The 13,220-nt window shown below is 40.7% G+C and overlaps 1 protein-coding gene across 2 annotated transcripts; it reads right to left on the bottom strand.

Annotated features, from left to right (window-relative positions):
- Nucleotides 1–647: 647 nt before the first annotated feature.
- Nucleotides 648–11,538, bottom strand: NUSAP1 (nucleolar and spindle associated protein 1). 2 transcript variants are annotated; one of them, XM_063440240.1, is made up of 12 exons: nucleotides 11,301–11,538; nucleotides 9,322–9,390; nucleotides 8,801–8,977; nucleotides 8,277–8,439; nucleotides 7,693–7,776; nucleotides 7,493–7,605; nucleotides 6,707–6,766; nucleotides 5,624–5,805; nucleotides 5,115–5,284; nucleotides 1,664–1,780; nucleotides 973–1,075; nucleotides 648–885 (listed from the first exon to the last, which is right to left on the bottom strand). In XM_063440240.1, the coding sequence occupies exons 1-12, from the start codon at nucleotides 11,391–11,393 to the stop codon at nucleotides 798–800; spliced, it is 1,419 nt and encodes a 472-aa protein (XP_063296310.1). In that variant the 5' UTR covers nucleotides 11,394–11,538; the 3' UTR covers nucleotides 648–797. The 2 variants fall into 2 exon arrangements, with proteins under 2 accessions (XP_063296310.1, XP_063296311.1); XM_063440241.1 differs by having other exon boundaries at nucleotides 5,624–5,802.
- Nucleotides 11,539–13,220: the final 1,682 nt, after the last annotated feature.

Raw genomic sequence — 13,220 nt, 5'->3', positions numbered from 1 at the left:
GCGGTCTTCAGCAGAATACAGGTAAACATTAATGTGAAGATTGGCTATTGCAGGTTAGCAAGCATAGCAGAATATGTACTTTAGCCTTATTAACAAACTTTGTTACGGTCTTTGAACAATTTTGAAAATACTTTAATTCTCAAAATCAGATCATTTGATTCCAGAAAATTTTGAAAAAAAATTAAAACCGTTTCTGCCATCAGTTCTAAGCTGGTAAGTAAAGAACTTTTTTTTTTTTTAAACATCTAATTATTTGCTTCAGCTTCATTATTAAAAAACAAACAAACAAACAAAAAACCACTAATCATACAAATGATTCAATTTTCTATTGCTAGAAAGCACTCCATATATTTAATATAGAGTATATAAAAAAAATTCAGTTATTTACTTAAGTGTACATTGTTAGGGATAAAACGACAATTTTAAAATTTAGACCAAAACAGCCAAAGTGAAAAACAAAGTAGACTAACTTTTTTACAATTCCGCTATTGTGGCATAAAATTTGAAATTCAGTTTGGTTTTGCAAAAATGTACAATTTAGTGATCAACACTAAGCGATAACCATTTAGAATACAGTAAGAGAAGCAAAAGGTGAATCGGTAGTAGGCATTTTCCAGTCTTATCCTCATGGAGGCAGGTGTAGATAATGAAGTGCTAAATTCTGGAAATGTTAGATTAGGGGTTACCGATCTCATTCCAGAGTTTTAGAAGGGTAAAGTGTACTATTTACAGGGGGTAAACAAAAGATGAAGAAAGCATATTTACAAGGATTTAGAAAACAAAAAGTGTTTTTTCTTTCATGGAACAGCAACCCCTCTTCGATTACCCATAGTTTTGTCTCGCTGATTCTTTCGGTTCTCCTGCTGCTGCAAACGCCTGTCCTCCCTATCAAGGCAAGAGAAAGGAGAAATATTAAGTTGTCTGATTGAGGACTCTGGTAGTAAAGCATATTTTTTTTTTTTTTTAAGTTACCTGGTGCGAAGGTGAGGCTGCTTGTACGTGGCTTTTAATACAGATAAATTGGCCTTTACGGTAGACTCATTCTCTTTAGGAGCAACCCATGGTTTAAGTTTACCTTCAGTAAAGAAGAGAAAAGAGTTTCTAAGTAATATCAGAACTGGAATGTTAGAATACTACAAATGCATATTAAAACAAAACGTAAATAGCACCACCTTTCAACAAAGGACTATAGATATTGCTCACAATAAATTGTAAAGTGTTTTCCTTGCAACATGAAACTTATCAAGCAACCAAACCACAGTATAGTTTTTACAGCGTGCCTGTCGTGGTGCACCCAACAGTACTTTGGATGAAAAATGAAATTTTTCATCTACACATTGTGCTAGAACAATTGCTTATTTTTTTTTTATTTTTTTTTTTAAACAAGACAATAAAAATTTGGTCTCTCCCATTGCCCGTCAAATTAATTCTGAGCATCAAGAGATATGCCAAAAAACAGGTTCGAGCATGAGAAAACTCATGCAGACAGTTTTCCTACTCTGTCACAACAAATACAGAACATGAACTATAGTTGCTGTGCTTTGTAGTTTCAATTTAAGGAAAGATTTGTCAGGTTACAAAAAAGACATACATTTATTAAAAAGGAGAAAAAACAAACAAAAAACACTTTATTCAGATTCTGCTTGCTGGCAAATGCATTTACCTTTGTGGGGTTCATATCCAAGGGGCCGTGCTAGGCTTGCTTGAAGGTCAAACTTTGATTTCTTATTAGTATTTGGAGTCTCCACCTCCATACCGGTAAATTTGAAAGGTGTTTTGGCTAGATCGAAAGACGGCAAAATGAGCACATGACAAATGCAGAAAGTCACAGTAAAACCTTTTCCAAACCACATGCACATGGTGCATTTGTGGGATCTAGGACTTAATGTAGTTGTTCTGGTGAGTATAATCATTATATGCAGGCATTTTCATATTTTCAGTGTTTATATTGGCCTTAGGTACACCTCCAAGTGGCCACTCCTCAGTTGGCCACTGGAGATGCTTCCTGGCTCAGTGCTGCACATTAGGCAGCAGTGCTGTTCAGCGTCTCTACATGGGGACGCTGAAATTTCCTCAAAGAGATGCATTGACTCAATGCATCTCAATGATGAGGTGCTGATTGGCCAAAACTGCGTTTAGCCGTGCCCCCTTGCTGATTTTAGCTAATCCAATGCGTTCCCCATGGGAAAGCATTGGATTGGCTAAAAATCGGCAATTCTGATGTCACCAAGGGGGCGGGGTGCTGGAAATAAGGAGTTTTATTAACGTTTAAGGGGACGGGCAAGCCACCTAAATGGTGGGTTTTGCACTATATGGTTTGTGTTCCTTTAACCCCTTAAGGACGGCGGGCGTGGTTTTTACTGAACACAAATATTAGTGTTTCAAAACAGTAAAATGTACTAGAACGATGTCAGTAAAAGTTACATTTTTCACACACAAATGGCACTTACACGGATGATATAATTGTTGTGATAAGTTTTATTGTTTTGAAACACTAATATTTGTGTTCAGCGAAGTCTCCTGAATATAACAGTACCCCTCATGTACAGGTTTTATGGTGTTTTCAAAAGTTAGAGTCAAATATAAGGCTTACATTTGTTTTTTCACATTGAAATTCGCCAGATTGGTTACGTTGCCTTTGAGACCGTATGGTAGCCCAGGAATGAGAATTACCCCCATGATGGCATACCATTTGCAAAAGTAGACAACCCAAGGTATTGCAAATGGGGTATGGCCAGTCTTTTTTAGTAGCCACTTGGTCACAAACACTGGCCAAAATTGGCGATCAAATTAGTTTTTTGCATTTTTAACACACAAACAAATATGAACACTAACTTTGGCTAGTGTTTGTGACCAAGTGGCTACTAAAAAAGACTGGGCACACCCCATTTGCAATACTTTGGGTTGTCTACATTTGCAAATGGTATGTTATCATGGGGGTAATTCTCATTCCTGGGCTACCATACGGTCTCAAAGGCAATGTAACCAACCTGGCGAATTTTAATGTGAAAAAAAAACTAAAAAATGTAATGTGCTATATTTGACCCTGTAACTTCCCACAACACCATAAAATCTGTACATAGGGGGGGGTACTGTTTTACACATGAGACATCGCTGAATACAAATATGTGTATTTTATTGCAGTAAAAGCAAACAGTATTAAGACATTCACAGTTAGAATGTCACGTAGAACTAAACTTTTTTTTATATTCTTATTTTCTCCCACTTTTTAAAGGACCACTATAGGGTCCGGAACACAAACATTTATTCCTGACCCTATAGTGCCCTGAGGGTCCCACTCCCGCCGGGCTGGATGGAGAGGAAGGGGTTAAACACTGACCTTTCTTCAGCGCCAGGCTCCCGTGGCGCTGGGGACTCTCCTCCTCCTTTCCCAATCATCAGCTGCATGCGCGGCAAAAACCGTGCGCGCATTTAGCAAGTCTCATATGAAAGCCTATGGACGCTGGCGTCTTCTCACTGAAAATCACAGTGAGAAACAGGGAAGTGCCTCTAGCGGCTGTCAATGAAACAGCCACTAGAGGCTGGATTAACCCTAAAGTAAACATAGTAGTTTCCCTGAAACTGCTATGTTTACAGCAGAAAGGGTTAATCCTAGGTGGACCTAGCACACAGACCACTTCATTAAGCTTAAGTGGTCTGGGTGCATGTAGGGGTCCTTTAACACCACCATCTAGCCCCCCTGGGCCCCTCATGCCTCCATAAATATAGCAAAATCTTACTGTATTCAAGCCTGAAGCTGTAGATCTGCATGTTTGCCTCAGAAAAACATTATCAGAAGTGGTGGCCTGATCCAATCACAATGCTTCCCCATAGGATTGGCTGAGACTGACAAAGAGGCAGATCAGGGTCAGAGCCAGCATGATTCAAACACAGCCCTGGCCAGTCAGAATCTCCTCATAGAGATGAATTGAATCAATGAATCTCTATGAGGAAAGTTCAGTGTATGCATGCAGAGGGAGGAGACACTGAATGTTTGGATGCATTTTAGGCAGCCATGACCCATGGAAGATCTAGAACAGCCATCTGAGGAGTGGCCAGTGAAGTTATCACTAGGCTGAAATGTAAACAATGCATTTAATCTGAAAAGACAGTTTTTACAGCAAAAAGCCTGAAGGTTATGATTCTACTCACCAGAACAAATTCAATAAGCTGTAGTTGTTCTGGTGACTATAGTGTCCCTTTAATATTTTATTCATATTAAATTATGTTTCATACTTAAATATTTGATGTTAAATGAAAGCCCTGTTTCCTCTGAATAAAATGATACATAAGTGTGGATGTACATAATATATAAGAGGTGAATTACGCCTGAACAGAGATATAGCGCAAATTCAAGTTTTTGTTTACGTTTTGTTTTGATCACAACGTGTACATTTGGCCCAGTCCTTAATAAGAGGTTAATCATTTTAAAACTCAAAGATACAGTCACAGCATATTAAGGTCATTTTGAAGTATGGTTTTAACATCGGTACAGGTCCGGGCCAAGCACCATTATCACTATAGCTTATTATTGCGGTTATGATGCAAAGTCTTTAGCTATAAAGAAAAATATAATGCAACATTTTCCAAGGAAAATGGATTAAAAAAAGAAAATACAGTAAGTGGCAGTCTAGGCACCATAACGACTAGTGCCTGCACCTTTGTATAGCGCTATAGTGTTCCTTTATTGCAGTTTTTGTATTTGTATTAGTGACATCAATACTGCCTGTGTTTGGCAGGAGTTTCATTGGCTGAGAGCAGTTGCTGATGCTCTCAGCCAATTCACTTCATCCTCATCTGGACAAAGTTGAAAGAACATCAGTGGAACTTCTACTTTAGAAAGAGGTTGGTATTAAACCATCAATAAGCAGTTCAACGACTTCCTGTAGGAGCACCAAGTGACCCCTGATGCTAAAACCACTATAGTGAGCTGGATACTTATGGTGCTTCGACTGCTCTCTTAAATATGAACATCTAGTGTTCTATTCTTCCTATTAATCTAAAATCATTTTGAGCTTGGCAAATCGATCGATCACAAGCTGTGGCTGATGCAGAAGAACGTTAAGGAATAATACATTATTCATAGTTTAAAATAAGCAAATAAACTGAAATACCTGGCTCATCATTTGGACCATTGGTGTCAATAGGAAAGCTCTTCCAAGTTAATGGAACGCTTTTTCTAGATTCACTTGCAGGAGTGACGGCCACAATGCCAGAAGATTTCCTTGCAGGTGTTTTAGTCAAAGAATGCTTGTGCTCATTGTCTTTTGTTGCCATGGAAAACCTAATCCAAAGTGATACAAATGATAAACTTCAGTCACACCATAGAATATATTGAGCACGCTATTCCATAAATCTAATCAGAGAATGGATGAAACGGAAACCACCACTTTTTTTGGAAGTTACACCAGTCAACAAAAACCTGAAAAATCACAAAACCTTTTATTGTGTGACACTCCAATATTTATTTAGCAGACAGCTCTTTTGGAATTGCTGTTCAGCAATGTTATAATCATGTGTAAGGATTAACCACACAGGGGATGCTGAAGAATTTTTTTTATAAAACTACAGCTTGTATAACGAATGTAACAATATCACAATTTCTGTTGCAATTTCAACATACCTGACGTTCATTTTTGATGATGAAAACACAGATGGCTTGAACACAGTCTTGTCCAGTAGGATACTTTTATTGGCGATACTGCAGCGTGCAGATCGGCCCTGGCTTGTAGGGGTTTTAGCGGAGGAAATATTACTCTTCCGAGGTGCAGGGCTCAATAAAGAAAGCCTTCCCTTTAACTGCTTCTACACAAAAATAAAAAAATAAAAATAAAAATTATATATATATACACACATATACATACACACACACACACACACACACACACACCACTCCCCCACAATTATTGTGCAGATGGGATGAGAAGCCATTGTTATATGGTACAAACCTAAGTAGCAATGTAAAACTAATAGAGTTAATTACGAAATACCAAATTAAACATTGGCAAAAGTAACTGAACAAATGGGAAAGGCTTCAGGTACACTATAGAGATTGCTTGGAAATATTAATTTAGACTTTTAATTTACAGCAGAGTTTAGTAAATAACCATGTGAAAAGTGCACACATGTTGATGTGCATTATGGGCTGAAGAGTCAATTTATTTCAGACTTAAATGCATTTGTTCTGCTAAATATATTAACCATCCCTGGAGGGACAGAAAAGTTCAGCAGCCTCTAGCTGCTCACCTCGTTGAGTGTTAATAGATATAAAACCGCCGTATAATAATTATAGGAGGCTCATATTTTGACCCCCCTCCATAGTTTGTTTCATTGATTTATTTTCTATGGGAACTAGCTAGCAAGCAGTGGCTAATACTGTGAAGCTTAACCCTAGCACTGCCAAGTATTTTGTTAAATATTTGCCCACTGGCTGCTAGTGCTGACAGAGTTTAAATAGTTCAGACTTATAAAATCTGGGCCTTCTTTTTAACGTTTGGATACAGTTTTTACCAAGAGAACCTTATGCAAAACCCACACATTGTCAAGTCTTCTGAAGAGTGGATTATGCAGCCTGAATGGTTCTGTGTGAAACCATATTGTTTTGCCGCATTCAGAGTCTAATAATTGGACCAGTTTCAAACTACAGCCTGCATGTGAAGGATTCTGAGAACAACTCCATTCATTATCCTTTTCTGGGAGAACTCACCTTGGAATTGTTGTTTGGGGTCTTCTCACTTACAGGAATGTTTGATTTTTTTGCCAGCATCTGTAAAGAAGATAATATAAAACAACAGTATTAAGACACGCTTTAGGTTTCTAGGAGGCCCTTTAGCAAATTGAATTGAAAAATTACTCTCTGAATAACATGAGGATAAGAGGCAACGATTGGGAAATCTGAACACAGAAAATCTGGCTATAGCCCAAGCTACTTTACCCTCACAAATCTACTTACAAAATTCTACCACATATGTCCTATGCGGCAAGTGTTAAAACTTTACATTATTGCCCAGTAAACAGTTTTGTTTACAAATTACTGTGGCTTTAAAACAGCACACCGGCTATGTGAGTCAGGCACTTAGTTTCAAGTTGATTTATAGCAATTCATCCATATTGTTAGGGCAGCGTTCACAAAAAGTAACATTTTCTTATTTTTCCCTTAGGATTTTGGTTAGATAAAAAATTCAATTTACTTTATTGAAGTTGACTAAAAAGCAAACGTGCCAGTGACTGCAGCCTCCTCCATTTCTTTCCGATAGGCTTACTTCTTAATATGGAACACTTTGTTGAAGGAATCAATTTAAAGTATGGTATGTTTTCTTTTTGGCTACTTTGGCCTAAAATCGTTAATTGACTTTAAATTTCCAACAAGCTGAACTTTAGACAATAACCCAAAAACCGTGCATCTGCAGTGATCTATGCCAATTTATTGTAAAGAGCTGCGGAATAAGCTGGCGCTATATCAATACCAATAATAATCATAATAAGAGTTTACCTTAACCTCTTGAATGGAACTGCTCACTGCATCGAGCCGCTTCTTCTTCCTCTCCATGTATTTATCAATGGATTCCATTTTTTTAAAATGTGCTTCATGCAGCCTTTTGAAATCTGTAAAAAAAAAAAGTCATAATATTTAAAGCTGGCTGAAAAAGGAAACATTGCTTTCAATAATTTCAAAGAGTATCATTGACATACTTGGTGTAGAGGGCTTGGAGCTGGGTTTAGGCAAACGACCTGCGTATCTTGGAATCTTCCCACCAGGTGGCGCACAAGTGTCTGCTGTGGAAGACGTGATCAAAAGTGTAAACAAACACTAAAGGAGACATGAATTGCTTGAGTTATCAATGTCTTCCTGAGGACAACTAAATGTTTACATAGGAGTAGTGAAAATTTCTTAGAAAGCTTTTTTTCCAACAGACAATGAAACTATAAGGGAAGTACATTTTTTAATGGGTTATTCATCAAAGTGTGAACTGTTGGCAATTTGAAGTCAACTGAAAATTAGCAACGTGGTACAGAAAATTTGGGATGCAGACATCCCACATTATTGTTGGATAGCTGAACATTAAGAAGGCTCGTAATTTATACACCCTGAGCTATAGACTCTAAATCACGTTTCTGATCCAGTTATTTCGGTTTAGTACTCTACGTAGGTATATTGATATAGTAAGTCTAAGTGTACTCCCTTATAGCAACACTTCGAACACAATGCAATTAATGATGGTCCAACACAGATTACTTGTGAAGGTTAACCAGACACTTTTACTTTATAGACTTACATTTTGTTTGTTGATCTTTAACGTTTCCTACAGTTTCCAAAGAAGTCTGCTCACTTGCCTCTTCCACAAAAGGTCGCTTTCTTTTCTTGCTTTCCGAATCAGACTGTATCTCAGAGTTGGATTCATCACTTTGTTCTTTATCCATTTTACTAAGACCTTCTACCTGATGATTTAGAAGATGGAAATAGCTTTAAAACATACGCCCTTTATTCTTATATACATTACCACCACGGGGAAAGACCCCCCCCACATGAATCTTTGAAATCCTAAAAACCCACAGGTGAAGGAGGGGATTTGAGATAAAAAGCTGCCTTGAGTGGGACTGGCCAGCATAATTGGCAGTTATAAATGATTTGATATGCAATTTTCACCAGTTATACAAGCACCCTATTGCCTACGTGGTTGCCATACCATCAAATGTTATGGGATATGACCAAGTGATAGCTAGTCAGTAACAGTGGTAGAACGTTTTTTCACAGCAGTAATAATTTTGCTATGAAATCACTAATAGCAGAGATGGGTACCTCCAATTGCAACTCCTTCGGTCCCAAAGTATTGTCATTCACTTCCAGTGTAGGAGAGGTGTATCTTTTGCGCCTGCCACGTCTGTGTGTAACATGTGATATAGGCACAGTCTCTTCCTTATCATCGGTGCCATTTAATTCAGCCATATCTTTAGCAGAATCACTACTGTCTGAATCCTGTAATGAGAGAGTCCATTTAAGTGGGAGTAATGGTCAGACAGGAGCATAATGTCATGCCATCTAGAATGTACTTCCAGACACAAAGAGCAAGACTTTGTTAGTACAAAAGCAAAAACGTACAGAAGGGCAGGCATGCAAGCCAGAATTCAGGCATCAAACATTAAATGTTATTGTAGACTGTAGGGGTTATGTTGCTAAAAAGCACTTATTCTGGGTCAAACCATTTTAACAATTTGAACGAAAACGACAAATGATGCCATGTACAAATCTCATTTTATACAAATTGAAAATGCTAACAATTATGGCAAAAGAACAAAATGCTTAAAGAGGCGCACACTTACAGTGCTAACATTCACAGTTTTTGTCTCTGGATGGAAGTGCTCTTTCAAACTTCTGAGCAATTTATCTGCCTGTAAAGAATGGGGAAGGAAAGATTTAGTATCTCAAACACAATACAGTCTTTTGCGAGTCAGAATCTCTTGTCTTACCATTGCTCTAAATAAAAGCTGTCAAATTCCTATGACACCAGCAATATTTCTGGCCACGTTGTCTCATAATCTCTATAATCATCAGTTCTCACATATAATAGTCACAGGCCATGATCAAAGACAATTTGGCAGTTGATGGAATGCTAATATGTTTCTTTGTGTTCTTAGTCAGCCACACAATAACAAATATTGGTATAGGGTTTATCAGGATGCTAATAACATATGCTGCAGTGTGTGTGGCTATTTTGGGATCCATATTACATGTGTTCTCCATAGACTATCCCTAGGCATGCTTCTGCTTTGTTGATTAACATATGTACAATGTTTCAAACCTTCATACTTTTATATAGAGTTTAGATTTGCTGTTTAGAGAAAAAATAAATAAATAATAGATGTGTAGTAAGTAGCCCCTTCCAAAAATGATGTCAGGCCCATCAAACCCTGCATACCCAGAGCTCCCCGGTCCATCAAACCCTGCATTCACAGAGCTCCCCGGTCCATCAAACCCTGCATTCACAGAGCTCCACGGTCCAACAAACCCTGCATTCACAGAGCTCCCCCCAGGACCATCAAACCCTGCATTCACAGAGCTCCCCCCAGGACCATCAAACCCTGCATTCACAGAGCTCCCCCCAGGACCATCAAACCCTGCATTCACAGAGCTCCCCCCAGGACCATCAAACCCTGCATTCACAGAGCTCCCCCCAGGACCATCAAACCCTGCATTCACAGAGCTCCCCCCAGGACCATCAAACCCTGCATTCACAGAGCTCCCCCCAGGACCATCAAACCCTGCATTCACAGAGCTCCCCCCAGGACCATCAAACCCTGCATTCACAGAGCTCCCCCCAGGACCATCAAACCCTGCATTCACAGAGCTCCCCCCAGGACCATCAAACCCTGCATTCACAGAGCTCCCCCCAGGACCATCAAACCCTGCATTCACAGAGCTCCCCCCAGGACCATCAAACCCTGCATTCACAGAGCTCCCCCCAGGACCATCAAGCCCTGCATTCACAGAGCTCCCCCCAGGACCATCAAACCCTGCATTCACAGAGCTCCCCGGTCCATCAAACCCTGCATTCACAGAGCTCCCCGGTCCATCAAACCCTGTATTCACAGAGCTCCCCGGTCCATCAAACCCTGCATTCCCAGAGCTCCCCGGTCCATCAAACCCTGCATTCCCAGAGCTCCCCGGTCCATCAAACCCTGCATTCACAGAGCTCCCCGGTCCATCAAACCCTGCATTCACAGAGCTCCACGGTCCAACAAACCCTGCATTCACAGAGCTCCCCGGTCCACCAAACCCTGCATTCCCAGAGCTCCCCGGTCCATCAAACCCTGCATTCCCAGAGCTCCCCGGTCCATCAAACCCTGCATTCCCAGAGCTCCCCGGTCCATCAAACCCTGCATTCCCAGAGCTCCCCGGTCCATCAAACCCTGCATTCCCAGAGCTCCCCGGTCCATCAAACCCTGCATTCACAGAGCTCCCCGGTCCATCAAACCCTGCATTCACAGAGCTCCCCGGTCCATCAAACCCTGCATTCACAGAACTCCCCGGTCCACCAAACCCTGCATTCACAGAGCTCCCCGGTCCATCAAACCCTGCATTCACAGAGCTCCCCGGTCCATCAAACCCTGCATTCCCAGAGCTCCCCGGTCCATCAAACCCTGCATTCACAGAGCTCCCCGGTCCACCAAACCCTGCATTCACAGAGCTCCGCGGTCCATCAAACCCTGCATTCACAGAGCTCCCCGGTCCACCAAACCCTGCATTCACAGAGCTCCCCGGTCCACCAAACCCTGCATTCACAGAGCTCCCCCGGTCTCACCCTCAGGTTGGCTTTCAGCCCGTTGGTCTTGGCCAGTTTCTGCAGCTCCGAGTACCGCATGGAGTCCAACTCCTGTACAGCGGGTCCCTCCATGGCCGAGCTGTGTGTAACCCGTGTGTCAGAGCGATAATCCGATCCCGCTGTCTCCCAGCACTCACTCACACAAACCACTGTTTGAATTGGCGCGCGCACAGCTACGTCACCAACGGCTCGGATTCAAAACATCCTGGTGTCTGCAAGCAATGCTGAGGGGTGGTGCTCGCGCATTCCGCGGGCACGGGGCTCTCCCTTGTAACCCTGTGAGGGAGGGAGGGAGGGAGGGGGAGTGTGGGCAGTGCCCTCTGCCTCCATTTGCTAAACTTGCTATGCCAGTCTGGCACAGGTTTCAAAGGCAATAAAATGGAGTGCATTTGGATGCATCTAAATTAAAAAGAATGCTCTTTGGACAAAAACAGCTTTACTGTTTACTCCAATCCTTTTTTTTTTTAAGTTTTCTCATTTTAATGTAATCAGATAAAATAAAGATTAAAGATTCGCCCCAAACATTTCTATTCTTTGATGTCACACCGCACGATCTGTTCCCTATCCAAAGGTCCAATAAAATGCTTCCCATAGGAAAGCATTGATGGACGTTGAACGCATGCGCTGTGGGTGTAGTGAATGCACCAACCAGTTTCCAACGAGAGAGAAGCATTGAATACAGTGTTAACGTATCAGAAGCAGTAAATGCCAAACCGTGCATGTAGTACGTTGGCCCACCTCCCAATCCAGGAATGGACTATGGCTAGGGATAAGCAAAGTGCTAAAACATACGTAACGGAGGGATAGTAAGGTGTTATTATAAAATATAATGCAGGGAGGAGAGCGTGAAAGGAGGGGATTTAACAATAAGCATGTGTGCTTCTTCCAGACATTGTGCACAAGGGAAGGAGCTGAGTATATGTGTTGCCAAAGCGTAGTGCAAGCCGACAATGGACGTACTTTTTGCACAGAACTCACGTTAGTCAATCTGGAACAGGCTAAGTCACGTGTGCCAGAGATATAACTACACCTAGGTACACAATCACAGATTTCTTTGTATAGGCAGAGCTAAAACGCTGCACATACAGATTGCTTGCACCATAACCACTTCTAAAAGCAGAAATGGTCGTTGTGGTAGGCGTAACCCTTTAATGAAGCAAACTTGGTGTATCGATCATGCCCCCTGCAGTCTCTCTGCTTAATTCTCTGCCACTGAAGAGATAAATCATTTTGTATATGAAGCTCTAGCCACATCTCCCCTGACTCATACAGCCTCCATAAAAAAAAAATTGGTTTAATTGTCAATCAGATCTTACAGTACAGTGTGTTTACTTTAGAAGTCCTTATCTTTCAATTCACTGCGGTTACAGAGTTAGCATCTGTAGCCACGTTGCAAGACTCCACCAGGCAGTGAGAAAACACTACAATGAAACATTTGAAAATATTAGAACCGCAAACACATTTCACTATACTTTTAGAAATATTATAAACAGATTTAAATTTCAAGACACTTTGCTTCCTTTTTTCTTTGTTCTCACTGACAGATTTTAAAATACCTTCATAAATTTTGAAGCAACTTTTGAAGTGAGGTAAGTGGGCAGCTGGTCTCAGCTAGCAGATGATGACTCCTCAAGTACAAATGGAACTAACCAGGGGTAGCTACAAACGTAATATTATTCCCAGGAGGTATTAAAAATAAAATCTGTATATCCTTTATTTGTAGTATTGCAGAAATGTGTTCTCTACTCTTTCCTAGTTCCCCTACCCTGTACACTTTCCTTCTCTTCTTGTCCCCTCTTAGCTTCAATAACAATTTCAAACTAGTAATGAGAAGAGCATTCAGTCAATTAAAACAGCAACTCGAGATTATCCCTCCAGAACAGCATATCCATCGTCACC

This window comes from Pelobates fuscus, chromosome 13, assembly GCF_036172605.1.
Source record: "Pelobates fuscus isolate aPelFus1 chromosome 13, aPelFus1.pri, whole genome shotgun sequence".
NCBI classification, from domain to species: Eukaryota; Metazoa; Chordata; class Amphibia; order Anura; family Pelobatidae; genus Pelobates; species Pelobates fuscus.
Note: the sequence above shows the minus strand (reverse complement) of the source record. Positions and strands in the feature narration are given on the sequence as shown.

Coding starts and splice junctions, on each gene's coding strand:
- NUSAP1 (XM_063440240.1), bottom strand. CDS start 11,393: ATGGAGGGACCCGCTGTACAGGAGTTGGACTCCATGCGGTACTCGGAG. Junction 8,978..9,321: donor AAACTGTGAATGTTAGCACT/GTAAGTGTGCGC, acceptor CTCTCATTACAG/GATTCAGACAGTAGTGATTC. Junction 7,777..8,276: donor TAAAGATCAACAAACAAAAT/GTAAGTCTATAA, acceptor CGTCTTCCACAG/CAGACACTTGTGCGCCACCT.